Below are 18,585 nucleotides of genomic sequence, written 5' to 3'. Positions count from 1 at the left end.
CACTGAAGCAGTTCCCTTTTTGGTCCAGCATTGAAAGTGATCTAATTTGTCACTGGTTAATGCTTTAAAAGAAATTTTAAAAGCTTGAGGCTTAGATATTTGGGGATTTGATCTTTAAATTAGGAACTTGAAGCAGTCCATTTGTACTTGTCGTTGCTGTTTCATTACCCGTTCTACTGCTTCCATAGTGTGGGCGGAATATTCCTTCATGAAGCTGAAACTCGCTGTCTTTTCTCAAAGACCCTAATGAAGATAAATTGTGCAGTCAGCAGTTGTTTTCTTTCCAAGAATTCTTCTTAATTTTGCCCTTTGTGGATGGTTCCTGCTGCATTAGATACCTTTTTCCTTTGAGTGCAGTGATCCAAAATCAAGGAAATAAGAGTTATAGGATGTGTAAGAGTGCTGTACAACTTTGTTTATAGCTAGCCTAAAGCAACCTTTCCAGAAGCTGACATTTGGTTACATGGGACATACAGCAGAGCTGCAGTCTGCTGGGGGGTGGCTGAATCATTCATACTGGAATCCTTTTGCCTATCACTGCTCTGGACACGAGTGGTACATCTGCATAGCTAGAAGGGCTTTTCCATCCATAATTCTTTGCACAAGGAAATTCTAGAGTCAAGAGCATTTGATAGCTACCACAAGGTGCCTGCATGTCTGATGTCCTGAAAAATCAGCCTCACCATACCCCCTTTGAGCTTAGGGCCTATATAAGTAGGACTGCATTTCTTCCAGATGGGAAAAAACCCATAGCTGACCCATGACTGAGTTTAAATATTCATCTGTACTATATATTTAGAGTGAAAACAGAACTGACTGAATAAGAGGCTGGCAATATATTGAACTACTTACATTTAGTACTGAGTTAGACCATACCTACCTGAAAGAAATGGTCTGAAACCACTGGAACGAAGCATAGTTATTTGCAGTCTTCATAGTTTCCTGGCTATGTCTAGTCCAATGCAGTAGTGTAAGAAAGTTTCTTTGTGTTTGAAATGCATTTCTCTGCAAAGGTTGTCAAGCTAGACTCTGACAGAGTATGTTTTATCTGCTAATTAAATTACTCAGGGTCATTGTTTCTATTTTAACTTTACCATAGGATGTGGTTTTCCAGCTTGCCCTGCTAGGAGTAGAAACTGCACTTGTTAATAAAGAACAGGACTGGATCTTCTGTTGACAAGCTCATTTCTTTTTACTGCCAATGTATTTGACGAATCCTGGCCCCTTGCACAAATCCTTGTTACAGCTCCCCTGGACACTGCAGAATCCAGACTTCATCTGTTGCATTAAGATGGGATGTCTGTGCCACATGGCTTTTGCCAGGCACTGGGTGAGGCCCAGAGTTGTCTAGCTCAAGATCCTACCTCCAACAGCAGCCAGTAGTGTGGATGCTTGGGAGCAGTATGGTCACCAAATCAGAGATTGTGTGGTATCTACCTGATTATGGCCTCCCAGCTTCTAGCATTCACTGTTTTATGGACTGTTGGAGAAGGATGAAGCACAGCATCTAATACCCCTTCCAGATGTATCTTCTGTTAATTTGTCTAACCACTTTTTGATTTCTTTCAGGCTTTTAACCTCTGTATTGCGGGGGGGCAGTCAATTCTGTAACTCATTACATGTTCAGTGGAAAAGTACTTGATTTCTGCTGCTTCTAAATCTCCCCTCTGGTAATTTCTATGGAGTCCCACTAGTTCTTATATTATGAGAAGTAGTCAATAATAACTCCTGGTCCACCTTCTCTGTGCTATTCATGATTTATAGACTACTCACAAATAGCCCTTCTTTCCTGGGCTGAAAAGTCATGTTCTGTTTACTCTTAGCTCATAGAAAGCTATGCCATTCGAAGTGCTGTATAAGCAGTTGTGGTAATTAAAAGAGGTAAATTAAACATACACCTGGGACAGAGACATAGAAGCACTGAGAATTTGTGGATATAGCTGACATTATTGGAAGGCATCTTCAGGCTGAAAATTCAGGGCCTTTATTTAGAGATATGGAGAGATCAATAAGGATGCTCACAAAGGGATTCAGCCATGTCTGAGCTGGAGAACAGCATCAAGCCACATGATAGGCATTTTGCAAATCTCTGCTCCATTCAAATGCTGCAAAATATTTATTGTCCTTGCTGAATATAAGCAACCAGGCTTTCTGAAACTGTCACCCCAAAATATCACTGTACAGTAACTTGAAAGATACTTAGTTTTACCCTCCAAGGGTCAAGGACAATGTTGTTCCCATTCCATTCTGGCACAAGAGCTTTTGAGAGTTACGGGTTTTGAATCCAGAACCCAAAGACTTTGGTGCTACCAATGGACTGTCTGTTCCTGTACCCCAGGAACTGTGAAACTGCTGAAGGGAAATGTTTTTAGGAGCAAAGCTATTCATACACGAGTCTCAAATTATCTTCAGTAGCATGCTCAGCCAAATCTGAAAAAAGAATATAAGTACACATTAATTAAGAATTAACATAATTCTGTTCCTTGAGTATGGTGTTTATTAAAATATAAACTCTGTGAACATACACTTGAGAAGAAGCTTCTAAATATTTTTAAAAGCTTAATTTTCAGTCACCCTTTAGTTATTTTTTCATTAAGAGAGAAAAAGAAGATGGCACTTGACTTCCTGAAACTTTCCATTTGCTTCTCAGCTATAGCATCACAAAGTTGATGAGTGTCCTTAACTCTGCTGATGGGGAAAAATCAGGAATTATTTAGATTTATATGAAAAGCAGAGACATGGGATGACATTTTTCAAAAGCGCCTGAAAGCCACATTTGTTCAGACAACTAAAGGAACAAGAAAATATGCAAAGGGATTTTCAAGCATATGTGCTGACCACCAATGCCGTTCTCACATTTGAATTTTGAGAAACTTACATTCTTAGGCATTGAAATGCTGTTAGAAATATAACTGTTTATTGTAGTAGCACAAACGAGTTTTTAAAAAATAATTGTATGATGGAACACCCAGGGTCTGGTCACTTCCGCCACTGCTTGGAAAACAGGGTTTAACCTTTGTCCTGCCACACCAAGTAGCATAACACCTAAATACTCTCTTAAGTGTTGATAAACAGTCCCTCAGTAGTAGCCTGAGCTCTCACACCACCTCACAATTACCCATGCTATTTGGAAATAGTAATGGTCCACAGGAGGCTTTGCATCCCAGAAACCGTCTTTCCCCAGGCTTGCTGGTGTGGGAAATGCACAGCACAACAGGGACCAGTTTGCCTCCAGATGCATCTCACAGAACAAAGAGGGCAAAGTTTACTAACGATACTCAGCTCCCCTTCAGTTTGTGTTCCACTTTGCTCTGCACATCTGCGTAGCTGCTAATTTACTGAACTTCTTTGTGTTTTGCAGAATGCCAAAGCCAGCTATGACTTCAGCAGTAATGATCCCTACCCCTATCCCCGCTACACAGATGACTGGTTTAACAGGTAAATGGGTTTTGATCAGCCTGCTCTTCACTTTGGTTTGCTTAAGAAACTATAAGTATCGGCTGATATTTGTGGCATGTCTGGTTTCTGCTAAATTCCGTGGTTGCTAAAACAGAAGTTGTTGTCTCACTACTGCTTGAAAATTAGAGGTTACTTCTCAGTTCATTTTTTCAGGTAGCCTCTCGATAATGCTGAACAACCATTTTATGGCTTATAAATAAAGTTGCTGCTTCAGAAAAGTATATGTGTAAGTTGTTTGAATGGATGATAGCCAATTGCCATTTTCTGTCAGCTATCCTAGGGCATTATGATAGTCCAAATCTGCATATGCTTAATACAATTTTGACTGGTTTCCCATCTGCTGTGTCTGAAGCGGTATTGGTGCTAGGTAATTTTAAAGGGAGTAAGCTGGAGACAGGAAAAGGCTTTGGGGTGGGGCGGGGCCGGGGGGGGAGTCTTGTCATCTGGTTATAGACTAACAAGGCAGAAAAACAGCATGGTGTAGAATGACCAATTTAAAAACAATTAAATCTTACATAAGTCCTGAATCATCAGTCTTTTCACCATGATTTAAAGACATGGATAGGATTTCAGGGCTCATTCTGAGATATTTTTAGCTGCTGGAGGAGTCAAAGTCCATGTGCTCTGACTGGGAACCTGTTCTGTTGTGTTTATAAAACCTGGAATCAACAGTGCACCTGTGCTTTTTATCTTATTTCTCCTCAACACATCATGATTGCCCAAGACCCACTCCTCCTCCAACATGTTCTGAACATAGCCAGTTTCCAGCAGGAGGTCTGGTCCTCAAGGTATGGTGTAAATAAGGATGGCCCAAAAGGGGAGGCTTCAGATTTTTAGGAAACGTGACCTTTTTTGTTTGACAAAACTCATTTTTGTTTAGAATGGAACAGAAATGTATGTCAACAGTTTTTTAAAAACTCTGTGCCCTGGATTCTGCATCTGTCTCATGAAAAAGCCCGTTCTGTTAGGCTAACTGCTCCTAGCAAGATTTAATGTAGCCAAGGATTCAGTGTCCAAGGCACACCCATAAGTTCTGTGAAGTCTTCTAGATGCAAGTATAATTGATGTTGTTAACAATTATAATACAAATAATAAAGAATGCTTTACATTGCAGCAGCACCGAGGATTTGAAAACTTTTAAGGGTTTCAGGGCTCAGTCCTGGTGTTTATCAAAAAATATTTTAGGCCTATTTGATGTGGTTTTCATCTCTAACTTAGTATGGATGTTTGGATGGCCTCTGAGTATTGTATGGGTATATTGTTTTAATTTCTAAAGAAATCAGTTTTAGTTCTGTCAGAATGGCACAAGTGCACAAGTGTCTGACTGCTTCAGCCTCAGACACAGGCTTCCTGGAACAGATCAAACAGAGTTAGGAGCTGTGATGTCCTCCTTTGTAGTCCTGCCATTTTCAGCCGAAGTAAGATGCCAATGAGATTTCTCCTTCGTTCTGGGAAAGGACATCTGATACTTTTGAACTAGTATAAATCCAATTAGTGAAGGGAAGTCAGTGAAAGACCAGGGCTCATCTGCTGCCTTTCTTGCTTTATTTATGCAAAGGATCTTTGGAGGAGAAAGAGATCACTTAGCTCTGGAGCAGGATAGAGGAAAATGAAATTTACCTTCAGTGGGTAATGACAGTTTCTATCATTTTCAGTGTGGAACTTCATTAAACTAAGCATGTTCTATCAAACCCCATTAACAGTGATTGTGCTATTATCAAGTATTTTATAGTGGGGCACAGTTTGCAGTCCTCACATGTTCTGTAAGGTGGCCCTGGAGGCAGAGGTACCTCCTAAAGTCTCTTAAAACGGGCCTCGAGCATACTGGATGTGTGGCAAGGATTATGGTCTCTGGCCCCAGGTGCCTCTGGCTAACTTCATGCACCCAAGTGAAGAATCAAGGGTGAGCAGCGTGGTCATCTGTGACCCGATCTGTTATTGAGAACAATGTGATTGAGTTTTTCAGAAAACAGCAACACATTCTTCTATTACTTTTCTTGAGGGAATGGGGAGCTCAAGTCGGGAGAAGAAAAGCAATGCAGAAATCGCTCTGCCGATTTCCTTCATTATTCTTTCCAGAAAAATTTGATACCTCTGAAGTATAGCATTCCTTGTCATGAACCTTGAGGTTTCTTTAGTGAGACAGGGAATTTTCTGCCTTGCGAGGTAAATCACAGGACCAGCCTATTCAGTAAAGCATCCCTTTGCTGCCTGCACAATTCAAGAAGGCTTTAAGATGCAAGATCTCATGTTTTCTCCAGGCTAAGATGCAAACCAACACACCACATCCAGCTGTTCAGGTGTAGTAGTGACTATGTTTTAATTTGCATATGTCTTGGCTATACTGTTAATCAAGAGGATGTGCTCATATATAAGCTATTGTCATAACTTCTGACTCCCAAATTATTATTACTGGTAGGTTATAACTGTCTGCCTATGAATGTTTATCTGTATGTGTAGCTGCAAAGGTGCGTCTAAATAGAGAGTAGTTACACAGAAAAGCCATTCAGAGAAACCTGCAATAAAGGCTCCATTTGCTCAGTTCACAGGCAGTGATGTATCTCCCATTGACTTTTCGGCATGCAGGAGGATCATACTCAAAATAGGATAGCGTAATATCCCTTTTTCCATAAAGAATATGTTGCTATGTGAGCAATTCAAGTGATTTGTGGAACAAGAAGCAGAGGACTTTTTTAAAGAGATGAACCAGGGGGCTTTTGTGAGCTGCCAGCTGCATGTGCAAAGTGTCATTAGACTTTAAGAAAAAAAGGAGAGGTTTTTGCATGGAGTATTTCATTAATCGCAGCTGCTCTGCTTGTAAGCACAGATCCCCCTTCCACTTTGTGCTTTTTAAGGCTGCAGGAAGCACTTAGGCCCGTCCATCTGACAGCCACTGCCCTGTGAAGCCAAGCAGGGTGGGTTTTGGAAGGGGACAGTGTGGTGCCTCAGGCATGGAATTGCAGTCATGTAGTTTGGCTGCTGTTACAGGGAGACGCACATAGATGGCTGGGCAGCCAAGGTATTTATTTATTCCCGTGCTTTCCATGCTGACTGCTTGACTGAGTTCATACCCACAGCTTGGGGACCAGGGCAGGGCATGCTGGGTGCAACATGGGGCAGGGCTATGTTTGAGCTTGAAGAGCCATGGGAGGAGTGAAGGAACCTGAATCAAGCCCTGTTCCCAAAAGCAGAGGCAGCTCCACAGCACTCAGTCATTTTTAGGAATCACTTTGGGAACTGCCTGTGATTTTTAACACCCACTCCTCCTGAACCACATTCAGTACCTTGGCATGTACCATGTTGTGCAGGGTGGAAGTACCCAGAGGACTCAGAGATAGCTTGGCCTTTCTGTACAACCCTCTGATTTCTCGTTGTGAGCATGCAGAAGGCACAACTTATGGCTCTGCGTCTCAGACCATGGAGATTACGAATTTATGCCATGATATAAATAACTAATAATTATATTTCCACTCCTGTAGGCTTTGTATTTTGTATATTCTCTCACCCAGATAAAAGTTAGCTGGGCAAAAATTATTCGTTAACTTGGAAGCCCATATTCTTCAGAAGTAAAAATGTCCTTTACTTATTATGGATCCAAACAAATACCATTGAGTCAAGGAAATAACTTCCCTTGGCTTCCAGACAGTGCTTATTAACAGGGTAAAAACACCTGCTCCCCTCCCTCTCATTTTTCAGTCAATACAATGGAAACAACATAATAAATGAGGATTTGTATAAACAGATTTAGCAGCTCTTTCTACCTGCAATATTACGACACAAGTGTCCAGGAGGAGCCATAGCTGGTTCTTGGTGTGTTTGGATAGAGGCAGAGTGACACATCCCACAAAGTAGGGGAATGCTTTCACTTGCACAAACACTGAAATGCTCAGAAGCTGACAATGTCATGTGAGTGAAAAGCAGACGGCACTTGCCCCACATAGGTGTCCCTCTGAGCTTTGCGTATTTAACTGCTGCCCACTGCAAACAACTGAAGTGGTCAAGATAGGCAGATCATTCCAGCTATTGAGACTGCAGCTCTGCATAGCCCTCCCCTGGCGGACAGCTGAAGTTAGGAAGAATGAATCCTGTCCTTTGCTTGCTGTCTGCAGAAGCATTTCAAAGCAGATGAAAAAGAACCCAAATGCAAATCTGTGGCACCTCTGACTCTTAAAAAATGTGTCCGTAAAAGGGGATGCACAATAGCATTGGCAATGAGTTTTAGAAATAGTTTTCAAAGACAAAGCAGGGTCAAAATTTCATAACAGGTACATTATTTAAACCAGCTGAAGGCAAAACTGACTTTCAGTTGAATCACTGTCTCCCACCTTAGGTTTTCACAAATGCTCATGTAAGATGTTTGCATTTGTATAATGTTCATGGAAAGCTTGCTCTGCATGCTACCCTATGGTTTACCTTTGAAGTAATTTGTTCATAGGTGAAAATATTCTTAGCTGTTTTCTATCCCCTTGTTTTAAACATTGAAACGATAGTGAAGAGGTGAATGTTGGAGAGAAAAGCTGTGATTTTTGTCTGTGAAATGGGTCACTTCATAAATCCATTGTGGTTTCTATCAATGATACATGAGCAGCAAATAGGGCTAAATTGGAAAAGTCTGCAATTTGCCATTAATAATTCAGCCAAATGCATTTCCACTAACTTACATGTGATTTTTTTTCTCTCCAGTCAGCAGCACAGTGTCTAAACCCTAAGCTGCTGGAACCGGTCTTCTTGCAGTCTCCATCATGTGGGGAATCCACTAGGGAGGTGAGGTGGGGGAGAGGACCTTCTGATAAAATCTTTTTACCAGAAAGGCCTTAATACAGTTTTTCCCTCTGTGAGAGAAAGAGCTCACCCGGCAGTGTCACTGATTTTTTGCACCCTAACATCAGTCAAGACAATTTTTTAACATAGCCATTTATTCTGCTCCGTGGCTTGTAGCTAGCCCACAGGTGACTAGATAATGAATGCCTAGCAACAGTATATTTTCCTCAGTTCCTTGAACAAGGGCATGAGGGAAAACCTGCTTGATTGTTGAAAGAAATTTCTCCAGCAGCTGAAAAAGAAATCTGTATCGGTCTCCTCTCTGCCCCCTTTGTAAAAGGAACTCGCATGACATCTTCATCCTTTCATGATCAAGACACTCTGTACATTCAAGGCCAGTCATTTTCTTTTGCAGAGCTGCCTTTAAAAATATATTATTCCAAGTACAGCAGGAAAAACAATGTGTTGCTTCTCACGCCTTTATTAACATGACACTCTTGCTGGAGATGCTTAAAGGGAGAGAGAGAGAGGGGGAAAAAAAAGATGGTTAAAACAAAAGAATTTTGCTGCCTCCCAGGATGGTTCATTTGGTTCTCTGTAGTCTTCATAATACAGCACTGCTAATTGCATGAATCCTTGGCATGCTACAGGAGCAATGCCAGTTTTAATGCACAGAGTGGATTGATGTGAGCAGTAGGATGGATTCATATTGATTCAACATCTTAAACTCAAAAAAACCTGACAGCAGCACAGGTTTCACTAGTTTCTCTGCTGCTGTGCTGTTTGTTTTTTTTTTTAAAAAAAACCACTAGATTATATTGTCCGTGGTTTATTTTCTGTGATGAATTAGGAGAAAGGAAAACGCAATCTGCCTTCCTGCAGGACTGCCTTAGAGCCACTGCCAGTTAAAAGGTCTCTGTTAAGAGCTTTAAAGCACTTCAGAGATGCAAGTATTCTTGAAATGCCATGTGCCAGCCTGAACCTGGACCTCTGTGTCAGAGCAGAGACATTTCCCACTTGAGCAGAAAGCACTGGAGGAGAGGGATGCACGTACCTTGGGTCTTGGCCAGCTTTGGGCCTGGCCAGCCAGGCCACAGCTCTGCTGCTGTGGAGTGCAGTGACCCCTGTGTCTCCCTTCTGCTACTCCAGCTTGATGTTGCACCCACCTCTTTCCATAGCACTTTTTTTGAAGGCAGGGATACACTTCTGATACATGTTTGAATAGCAAAAAGGCAATCGGACTTTGTTCTGTGGAGTTCAAAATAACGGGTATCACACTGTCAAGTCACAAAAATGAAGGGCTGTTTCTACTGACTAATAGTTGGTAACAAGGCAGAAGCTGTTTGACAGAGTTAAAAAGAAAAGGTCTGAATAACTTTACAGCTAAATGAGGTGCAAGTATGCATGTTAACCTCAGAGCAAGCATCATTCATACTGCAGAGGGGAAATGGATTATATCCTGCTTCAGGAAGGAATAAGCTCACCTGAGTATCCAAGTACAGCACTCAACAGTTTGCCATGGAACAGTCTTCCTGTGAAGTGCTGGGAGCTGACTGAGGCAAAAATAAGACCCTGGTGATCCAGCTCAATTCAGTGCATGCATTAGCTTGGGTTCACGTGGTGTCTCTGTCTTCTCTTTTGCAGCCATGGGACAAGGTGTGCAGGAGAGGTGTCTGCTGCTGCCAACAACAACATTTGCGGCGTGGGAGTTGCGTACAACTCCAAGGTGGCAGGTACAGCAGCAATTCAAGGTGTAAATGGTCCTTATGCCACTGTGCCTCAGACAGAACTTCTGCAGAGACAGGGAGCTCTGCTCAGGACAGGACTGCAGGGTGGCACTGGGCCATGTGTTTATTACTTTTCACATTAGCTGGGGAGAGGAATTTCTTCATGGCTTTGCCTTTTCAATTGAGGGCCTCTTTAATAACATTGCAGAGGAACAGCTTTGCTCCTTCTTATGTCAGCTCCTGTTTGTATACAGATTTTCAGTGCTTCTTCCCTGTGTAGTTGCAGAATAATTTGTGAGAAATCTCATTTTGCAGGAGGTAAAATATAAATTCCTCCTGCACTTAGAAACTATTTGAAAAGGCAAATCCTATGCTGCTCTTATTCTTTAGTCTCTCACAGTGCAGGGCCTGCAGTGCTGTAAATCTCTGTGGTTGTTGGTTTCCTCTATTTTAACAAACAATGCAGAGTGGAGGAGCAGATGCACAGAGTAAAAATGGTGGTGCCTAGCTCCTAGTATTCACACCTCAGGTGTGTTGGGTATTTTTACTTCTAACTAGCTCTTGTCTGCACTGATAGAATGAATACAGTGCTTGGAGTGAGTTAGGCTCTTGAACAGCATGTTTAGTTTATTATGAAGAAATCCAGTTTTCCCACTCTTGAGATTGTTTCATGGTGAGAACCGAGGCACAGCAAGGAGAGATAGATGCTTATGAATTTCACTTTCATCCCCCAATCCACACCAAAACATCATTGTGGATGCACCCATTACTTCATGGGAATGGTTCACAGTGTGAGGGCACAGGTAGCTCTGCTCTGCTTGGCCTGTTTCACCACAGTGTCAGAATAATCTGGGGAAGGCTACATTTTACTTGTCACCTACGCAATCAAAAGCTGAATCTCCATGGTAGAAGGACACCAAGCAACATTTGCTAAGCTGTTACCCCAAGAAATATCACTGAGAGTTAGTAACTGGCCAGGCAGGTCTAGTGCTTGTCTCCTTTCTTCAGTAATGGCAACGTCTCCTTCGGGTATGGGACGGTTCATAAAATTTACATTCTGGCAATAGCTACTTTTAGAAGAATGTGAATTGCAGCATGGGATTTTGGCTGGACCTCATCTGTATTACTAGTATAACTCCACAACTTCAAGCTGGTTGCTTAAAAGTCAAAGAGGTGAAAGCCTTTTCTGATGACCAACAGTCTACAAATAGTCTTCCATACTTGTCCATTTTGCAGCAAAATCCCCACTGATTTTTGGAAAAGACAGCCTTTCCTGCCCGAGGCCAGCGTGCACCTGTAGCACCACCGTGTGGTCAGTGGGAACTTGGAGGCTCATTAGAGCTGAGAGTCTGCTGCTGACATGATTCAAAGTCCATGTTTGCAGGTGGAACTGGAAGTTTGTAGCCATGGTTCTGGGGAATCATGTGTTTTACTTCCTGTACCTCTTTTTTTGCCCTAAAGTAAAACCAGATGGCTTGGCTCCTCCTGTTGTTCCCCCACCTCCCCTGGGTCAATAATTCTGTGGTGTCAGTGCAGATCTGCATTTTACAAGCATGTGAAAGGATTTCTCACTCATGGAGTTTGACTTCATAATTTCTAGCTTGAATTAGTAGATCAGGAATATCCAGCTTTGGTCTGGTTTCTATTTGAAGTTTATACCACTTTTTCCAGCTTCACATTTGGCACATGGATTTTCTATTGAATATAGTAAAAGCACTGGCTTCTAAATCAGGGTCCTTGCTGCCATTCACACTGTTTGGCTCTGTGGTATTGACTTCTGTTCCATCTGCATCCTAAAACTGTTGGGAAAAACTGAACTTCAACACAAGGCTGCTACACATGAGAGTTGGAATGTGTCCCTGCTTACTCAGGTCTCATCCAAAGGCCACTGAGAGGTTGGCTATCAGTGAAACTGTCCTATGCGTGGGGCATGATGCATATGAGGGCTTGTGTTGCTGTCTTTGTTGCACTCTTTGGCCTGCTTAGGGCCAACACTTTGACATTTGATGAGGTTGGCATTTCCTAGGATTGTATCGATTAAACTCTAACTTGATTTCTACTGCAGTATGGGTTAAAGGAAGCAGGTTTTAGTTTGCTCTTTTCTCTGAATACTGGTCATATTTTGCTATTGTGTCTGCATGTTGACACAATGATATTTTTCCAGGAAATTGTTGTGTAGTGTTTCCCCTCTCTTATTAAATTCTGGAGAGGAACCAACATAAACAGAAAAATTACTTGAAAAACTAATGAAGTGTCAACACATCACTGAGTGAGCATTAGAGATGTGGGAGGGGCCTTAATCCTTTTACCTAGTTGTTACGAAATACTATCTTAAATACTATTAATAATTAACTGCTATGAAATGCTGAGATTGCTGAATACGACTGTTTTAATAGTGTTTTCAAATAGTAGATGGAAAATACTATGTATTTAGAAAGCTAACAATAAAGTGCTTTCTCTTTCTGGGCCACGCTGCATCGCTGTGGCTGGGTATTTAAGTGCTGCCATCCTGCTGGGTAAGCACACCCTGGTGAAATGTGAATGGCAAGTGCGGAATTACTGAGTAGGTGAAACTGCCAGTGAATTAAAATACCTGTAACTGGGGGACTTCTCCAGGTGCTGAGATTTAATCTTGTGCTGGGTAATGCATAACTCATGTTTATGTTGATTAAATCTACAGGTATTCGAATGCTTGACCAGCCATTTATGACAGACATTATTGAGGCTTCCTCTATCAGTCATATGCCTCAAGTCATAGATATATATAGTGCCAGCTGGGGACCAACTGATAATGGAAAGACTGTGGACGGACCTAGAGAGTTAACACTGCAAGCGATGGCAGATGGTGTGAACAAGGTAACAGTCTTATTAAATAATCTGGGTACTGGGACAGAACGATATGTACGCACTTCCATTGAAACCAATGACTTGGGAATACATGTTCCTCCCATAGATGTTGCAGAACACAATGCAATTGTGTAAACTATCCCAACTTTCAGCATATTTCAAGGTCTGTTGATGTTCTCTCCGCAATATTATGGCATTGCTTTTGTTGTGTAGTCTCAGGATACTGTGCTCTCTTGCATGGAACTGTGTTTATCTCTAGTCAGCTTACATATGCTTCTCATATGCCATCGCAGTCAAAATGGAAGAGCCTGATCCTGTAAATATTCCCCAGGTTGAAACATCCAGCTGTACTACTAACACCATGTTGTCTGTTTTGGTGTGCTAACAATGTAATTATTGTTTTGGATTTGTAGTGTCTTTCAGGTCACTCACATCACATATGGTCATTATTACAGCTGTGATTGAACCACAACCGTTCAGATGTCCAGGGAGTAATATTATTCCCCAGCAGCAGAAGCCTCTGTGTTTATTCCCACCATTCCTACCTCCTTCTAGGAACAGTCTGTGGTCTTTGTTAAAGACACTCAGTATCATCCTGGAATCTGTTAAACAAGTACTCTATTAGAAGGTTGAGTAAAATATCTGTCACAACTTAAAAAGCAAACAAATCAGTCCAAACAAACCTTGCATGGCTCTGTCTCCATCTCTTCGGTCTCACACAGCCAGGACGACCACAGCTGCTCCTGGTGCTGTAGGGAATGAGCCTACTCCCCTTGGTTGATCATAGATGGGTTTCCATACTCAAAAGATCTGAAATTCCTGAGAACATCTGGGGTGGTTTTGCATGGGAGCTCTGTAATTACTCATTTTTTCATCCAAATTATTTCTTCCTCTTACTTATGCCAGTTTCTCCCACTCTTCATCGCCACCTCGCTGTGAGCAGTACATTCAGTTTACCGTATTTTGTGACATGATAATTAAATCTGCTGCTGTGGTAGGTAGTGAAGCATCTAAAGCTTTCTCAAATCCTAAGCCTCAAATGTTTTGCCTGTAATAGATTAATTATAGTCATCCTGATGCTCTTGACCATAAAACTGGCAATGTACTGCAATAACACAGGAAGACCTGTCACAAATTTTTCCTTAGTCTGCTCAGTTTTGTAGTATAAACTTTACAAACCTCTGATGAGCTCAAAGTCCCTCTGAAGTCATCTTACAGAAACTGTGTTTCTTCTCATGACTTTCATTTATCTAGTGTTTCTGTAAACATCCCCTTAAATACTCCTGTCCTGGGGAGAATCTTTCTTAGGCATGTGACACACTTGATATATTTTTAGCAACACCTTGATGACTTATAGTTAGTGGATACTTGATCTTCCTTCCACTAATGTTGGTTGGAGCAGACATAAACTCTGAATATAGAAAAATTGCTGTGTAATTTTTGTGTTATTCTCCTCCCATGCAGAACTTGTCTAAAAGTAACAGAAAAGGCACTAATAACCTTGGCAGAGGAATGCAAACTGAACTAAACAGAGGTATTTTACCCACTCAAGAGAAGCAGATTTTAAACTGTAGTCATGTTTTTTGTTTCAGTTTGGTATTTAAAAGCGCTTTCAATTAACTTGCTATCATATTGCCATATGCTTTTGTTTGTGGAATTACACTGGAATGAGCCTTCTCTTTTAATGTTAAGTATAGGAGAAGGGATTTTTCTCAGCTGTTTTATTGTCCGGTCACAGTCCCATATTTGGGAGTGTTGGATGTATTACTCTTTTAATGCCTTGCCCTCAGAAGTGTTTGTAATTATCTTTAAGAGATAATTTGCAACATTGAGATCAGAAGGGGACCCGAGATCTCTTGGGCTGAATCCTTGCAAAGGACAAAGAATGGTGACAGCAAGCTGCGCTCTGGGAAGGATTGCTTTTGTACCTTATCAGAAAGTATAAAATTAACAGGAGAGCCTGCAGTAGGAAATCAGTTCTGTCAAAGAGCTATTGCAGAATTAGAGAGCAAAAGGAATGATATTGGATTCTACCTGAGAAGGATACTGTTGTCCAGGGACAATTACACTTGATTTTATAGTGGCAGTATCCCAGCTATCTCCTGGTAATATATGCATGTGAGAAGAGACAGCTCCGCCCCAAATAACGCCCTTTGCATTGTTATCATAGCTTTAACCTTATTTTGCTCATTACATTTCCTGTCATAGATGGGGTTTTTGGATATAGTTTGTTCTCCTCTCTTTTCATGGAGAACCAGATTTTCTAAAGCTATTTCAAGATGTCAGTGGATGCTGGGTACTCTCCAGGGTGCTTTGAAAAGCCCACTACAGACTTTCCTGCATGTAAAGGAAGACTAACCAGCCTTTGATATAATACCCTTTTTATCTAGTTTAGGTCTATAATATATGCACCAAATTCTCTATTGACTGTACAAATGTAAATCTAATTTGTGATCATTTTTCAGAATAAACCCCCCTCTTATTAAAGAGAAAAGTGTCTTCTATAAACCAAGAGACAAATAAATGTAGGAATCCTTTTTCTCAGTCTAGTGATGATTCTCACCAGAGTGATGGTTCATGAATTAGTGATGAAGCTGAAATATTGGCAGGGAGGAAGCAACATGCTGAGAATAAAAATGTGTTATTAAACTAAAAACAATACTTTCAAATGTCCTAGAAGGAAATATAAGATCTCTTGCACAGAACAAGATTAATATCCTTGCTTGTAATACAATAAACGAAAAACTAATAAGTGTGAGTGATATGAAATTCTTACGGGGAATACGCAGTTAACTGAGTTGACAAACACAGGTAACATTTACCCTGTTGCCAGCATACTTGGGAACCCAGCTCAAGGAGAAACTTACTGACAAGAGTTTCATTCCTTCCCCAAACACCATTCTACTGTCATGTCCTTTTGAAGGCCTCCTCCTTCCAGAGCTGCTGGGATGCTGGGGGTAACTAGTCACCTGATAACGATAAGATGATGTTAACTGCAGAAACTGTGAGACTTCTTGCTTGGAAGTCTGGTTTTATGGCTTGAAGATATGCAGCCATAACCAGGTGGGCCGAGGCTGATATATCTTCTTACCTTTCCTCTTCCATTTCCCATTCCTGGCATTTGTTAAGCTAATTCTTACCTTCTGTCTTAATCTTACCTTCACTTCAGTGTGCTCTTTGCTTGTAAGGTAAATAGCATAAATGAAGGCAGCCACTAAAATAATGTAACTAAGGAAAGCAGAATCTGTCCATCACATTGGCCACTCCTTTATGGGCTCTTTTACTAACTACTTTCTAAGGCTGAACACAAAGGGGATAGTGTGTGCATGAACTTGGTGTCAGTGTAATACATGTAATCAGAAGGTATTGGGGACTCAAGGTGCTCTTTGTTATTAAGCCATGATTTCACTCATTTTTAGTGCAGTCTACACTTTGCTATCTCATGACTTTTGTTCAGGGGCAGTAGTCAGCAGCATGACTGGGTCACTGAATAGTGGTGGTTGCACTGCAAAGATAAATGAGCTCACAGCCAGTGCTTGAGCATAGGGATTGAAAGAGTTTCATACACACAAACATCCACAAGCATTTTGGCAATTACCAGCACTGGTTTGACACAGTCAGTCTTACCTAATGCAAATTTCAGCTGCTAGAAAACACATATTTGGGATGTAATCAGAAAGGACTTAATACAGCTTCTAGTTTTTAAAGACCAGGTTGAAACTTGCAAGTATCTAGTACCTGCCTAATGAGGAGGTCTTGTACTCGCCCTTGGCCTGTGAGGCTCCCAATACTGTTCACCAGCTGTAACAGGAGACTGTGCTAGACTGCACCTGAGTCAGATATTCATTAGGGTAGTCTACAACAGGCTAAGGGACAAATGCTGTTCTGTCTAGTGAAAGAGAAATCCAGAGAATGCACTCTGTTACTTGCTTTCTTTCTCTAAACACACTTGCTGGGAGCAAAATATGTATATCTTTAATGAGATTTTATTATCTGGCCCCTAGACTCCATCTGAGCCACATCTGTGGTTGGCAGCATGTTATGGGGCCTGGAGAGAAAAGGTATATGTTTCTTTACAGTCTCCATAAATCACCAACCTAACATTGTTCTGGGCTGTCCTGAGATATCTAAGCCCTGCACCAAGACCAGGCTGCTCATGCTCAGTTTCCTTGTTCCTAATAATTCTGTGTGACTTATTTGCAGATATATTTCTTTGATGAATTATGGAGGAATTTCATTGCAGATGCAGAAATATAAACTAAAATTTAGAGCAGAGCAACAAACCAGGATGATGGACTTCAGAACAAGCAGCCTGGCAGCACTGAGTACAGCTATCTATCTCATCTGATTGGGCAGTACTTTCATTTCAGAGAGGGAGGAGTGAGCCAGTAGTAGCATTTTAGATATAGTATGGCTGGACAAAGCAATGTTTTGTGATTTACGTATCCCTTGTCTGACCTGTGCTTTAGCCACTTTCAGGGCTAGACAGCTTGGAGGGGAAGGTAGGGATGGTAGATGGGATTCCTGTGACAGCACAACTCTCTTAAATATAGACATTTTGTTCTCTGGTACCTTGCATCCAGATTTGTATCAGCAGTCATCTTAAACAGAGAAGGTAACTAGCTCAAGAACTAATTCCACCCATGATTTATGGTACAGCCTCTCTTTAATGCAATATTCAGTAAATGTTTCTTATTTGCCATTTTATGAATCCAGTTCTTTCCAGCTTCAGCTATTGGAATTTAAGGCAGTAAAAAAAAGTAATCAAGCTAAGCTGGTCTCTACCTATTGCATTTTTATGATGTAAGCTTTTATATTAGTAGGTTGTGAGGAGTTGCTCATGGACTGAATTAATTTCTTGAAGCTTCAACAGCTCAGCCAGCATATATAAGACATGATCCATTTGTGCTTGTGCTGGTGAAAATGTTATTGCTTCCATAATATGGTTCTACCTAAGAAAATCCTGCACAAGAATTGCCAGGGGAGCAATATTAAGAATTTATAGTCTCATCATAGCTCTGTAATTGGGCTCACCAATGAAAGAAGACAGGATGGTGCTAAAAAGGAAGGGGAGTATTTCTCATTTGCTTCTCTCCAAGGCTACAGACATTGTGTTATTGTTCTCTGAAATATGCTGAAGATAGCATGTTAATAAAGTATATGCAGTTAGATACCTCTAACATCGTTTTATTTGCACAACAGCAGAGTGAGGATAGGGAAATTAGTTTACAATCTGGCAGCCATCTGATTACTCCATTTCTGAGGAAGCCTTACAAGCTTTATAACTTGAGAGCCCTTTACTATGGTATTGCTGTTGTGACTGGAATATGCATTATAATTCTGTCCCGTGTCATATTTATGTAAGCTAAAATCAAACCTTATTAAAACACCACATGGGTATGTTATGTCTGCTTGTAATTCTGAAGTCACCCTGTTCCTCTGTCGGGATATTTTCAGGCTTTTGTAAAACAGCATGACCAGTTTTTCTGACCTGGTGATGCGATACACAACCTCTCATTGAGTACATGACCCAGCTTTGGTGATTAGTCTGTGACCATCTGCTTTCCTGCCAGAGACAGAGGAATGGGCATGTCCCTCTCAGGGCAGGATGGGAGCAAAACCCCACTGCTACTGATTTCTGTTGTGATACCGGCCTCTTCAGGGATGTCTTGGTCAACTCAGGACCTTGGCTGTTGTGGGTTTGTGCTTTGCGTGGGCCTATGACAGGGTTAAATATTGCCCTTCACAAAGACTCAAATGACTGTCACATAAAGAGCAGAAAGCTGCGGCA

General features: G+C 41.3%; 1 protein-coding gene across 3 annotated transcripts in view; it reads left to right on the top strand.

The window, feature by feature from the left end:
• Positions 1-18,585, top strand: part of PCSK2 (proprotein convertase subtilisin/kexin type 2) — a 103,302-nt gene that overhangs the window by 66,887 nt on the left and 17,830 nt on the right. For all 3 annotated transcript variants that reach the window (XM_064446730.1, XM_064446729.1, XM_064446731.1), the window contains 3 exons: positions 3,362-3,438; positions 9,865-9,953; positions 12,628-12,803. In XM_064446730.1, the coding sequence (XP_064302800.1) occupies positions 3,362-3,438; positions 9,865-9,953; positions 12,628-12,803 (342 nt within the window). The remainder of the gene's footprint in view (positions 1-3,361; positions 3,439-9,864; positions 9,954-12,627; positions 12,804-18,585) is intronic.

This window comes from Phalacrocorax carbo, chromosome 3, assembly GCF_963921805.1.
Source record: "Phalacrocorax carbo chromosome 3, bPhaCar2.1, whole genome shotgun sequence".
NCBI classification, from domain to species: domain Eukaryota; kingdom Metazoa; phylum Chordata; class Aves; order Suliformes; family Phalacrocoracidae; genus Phalacrocorax; species Phalacrocorax carbo.
Note: the sequence above shows the minus strand (reverse complement) of the source record. Positions and strands in the feature narration are given on the sequence as shown.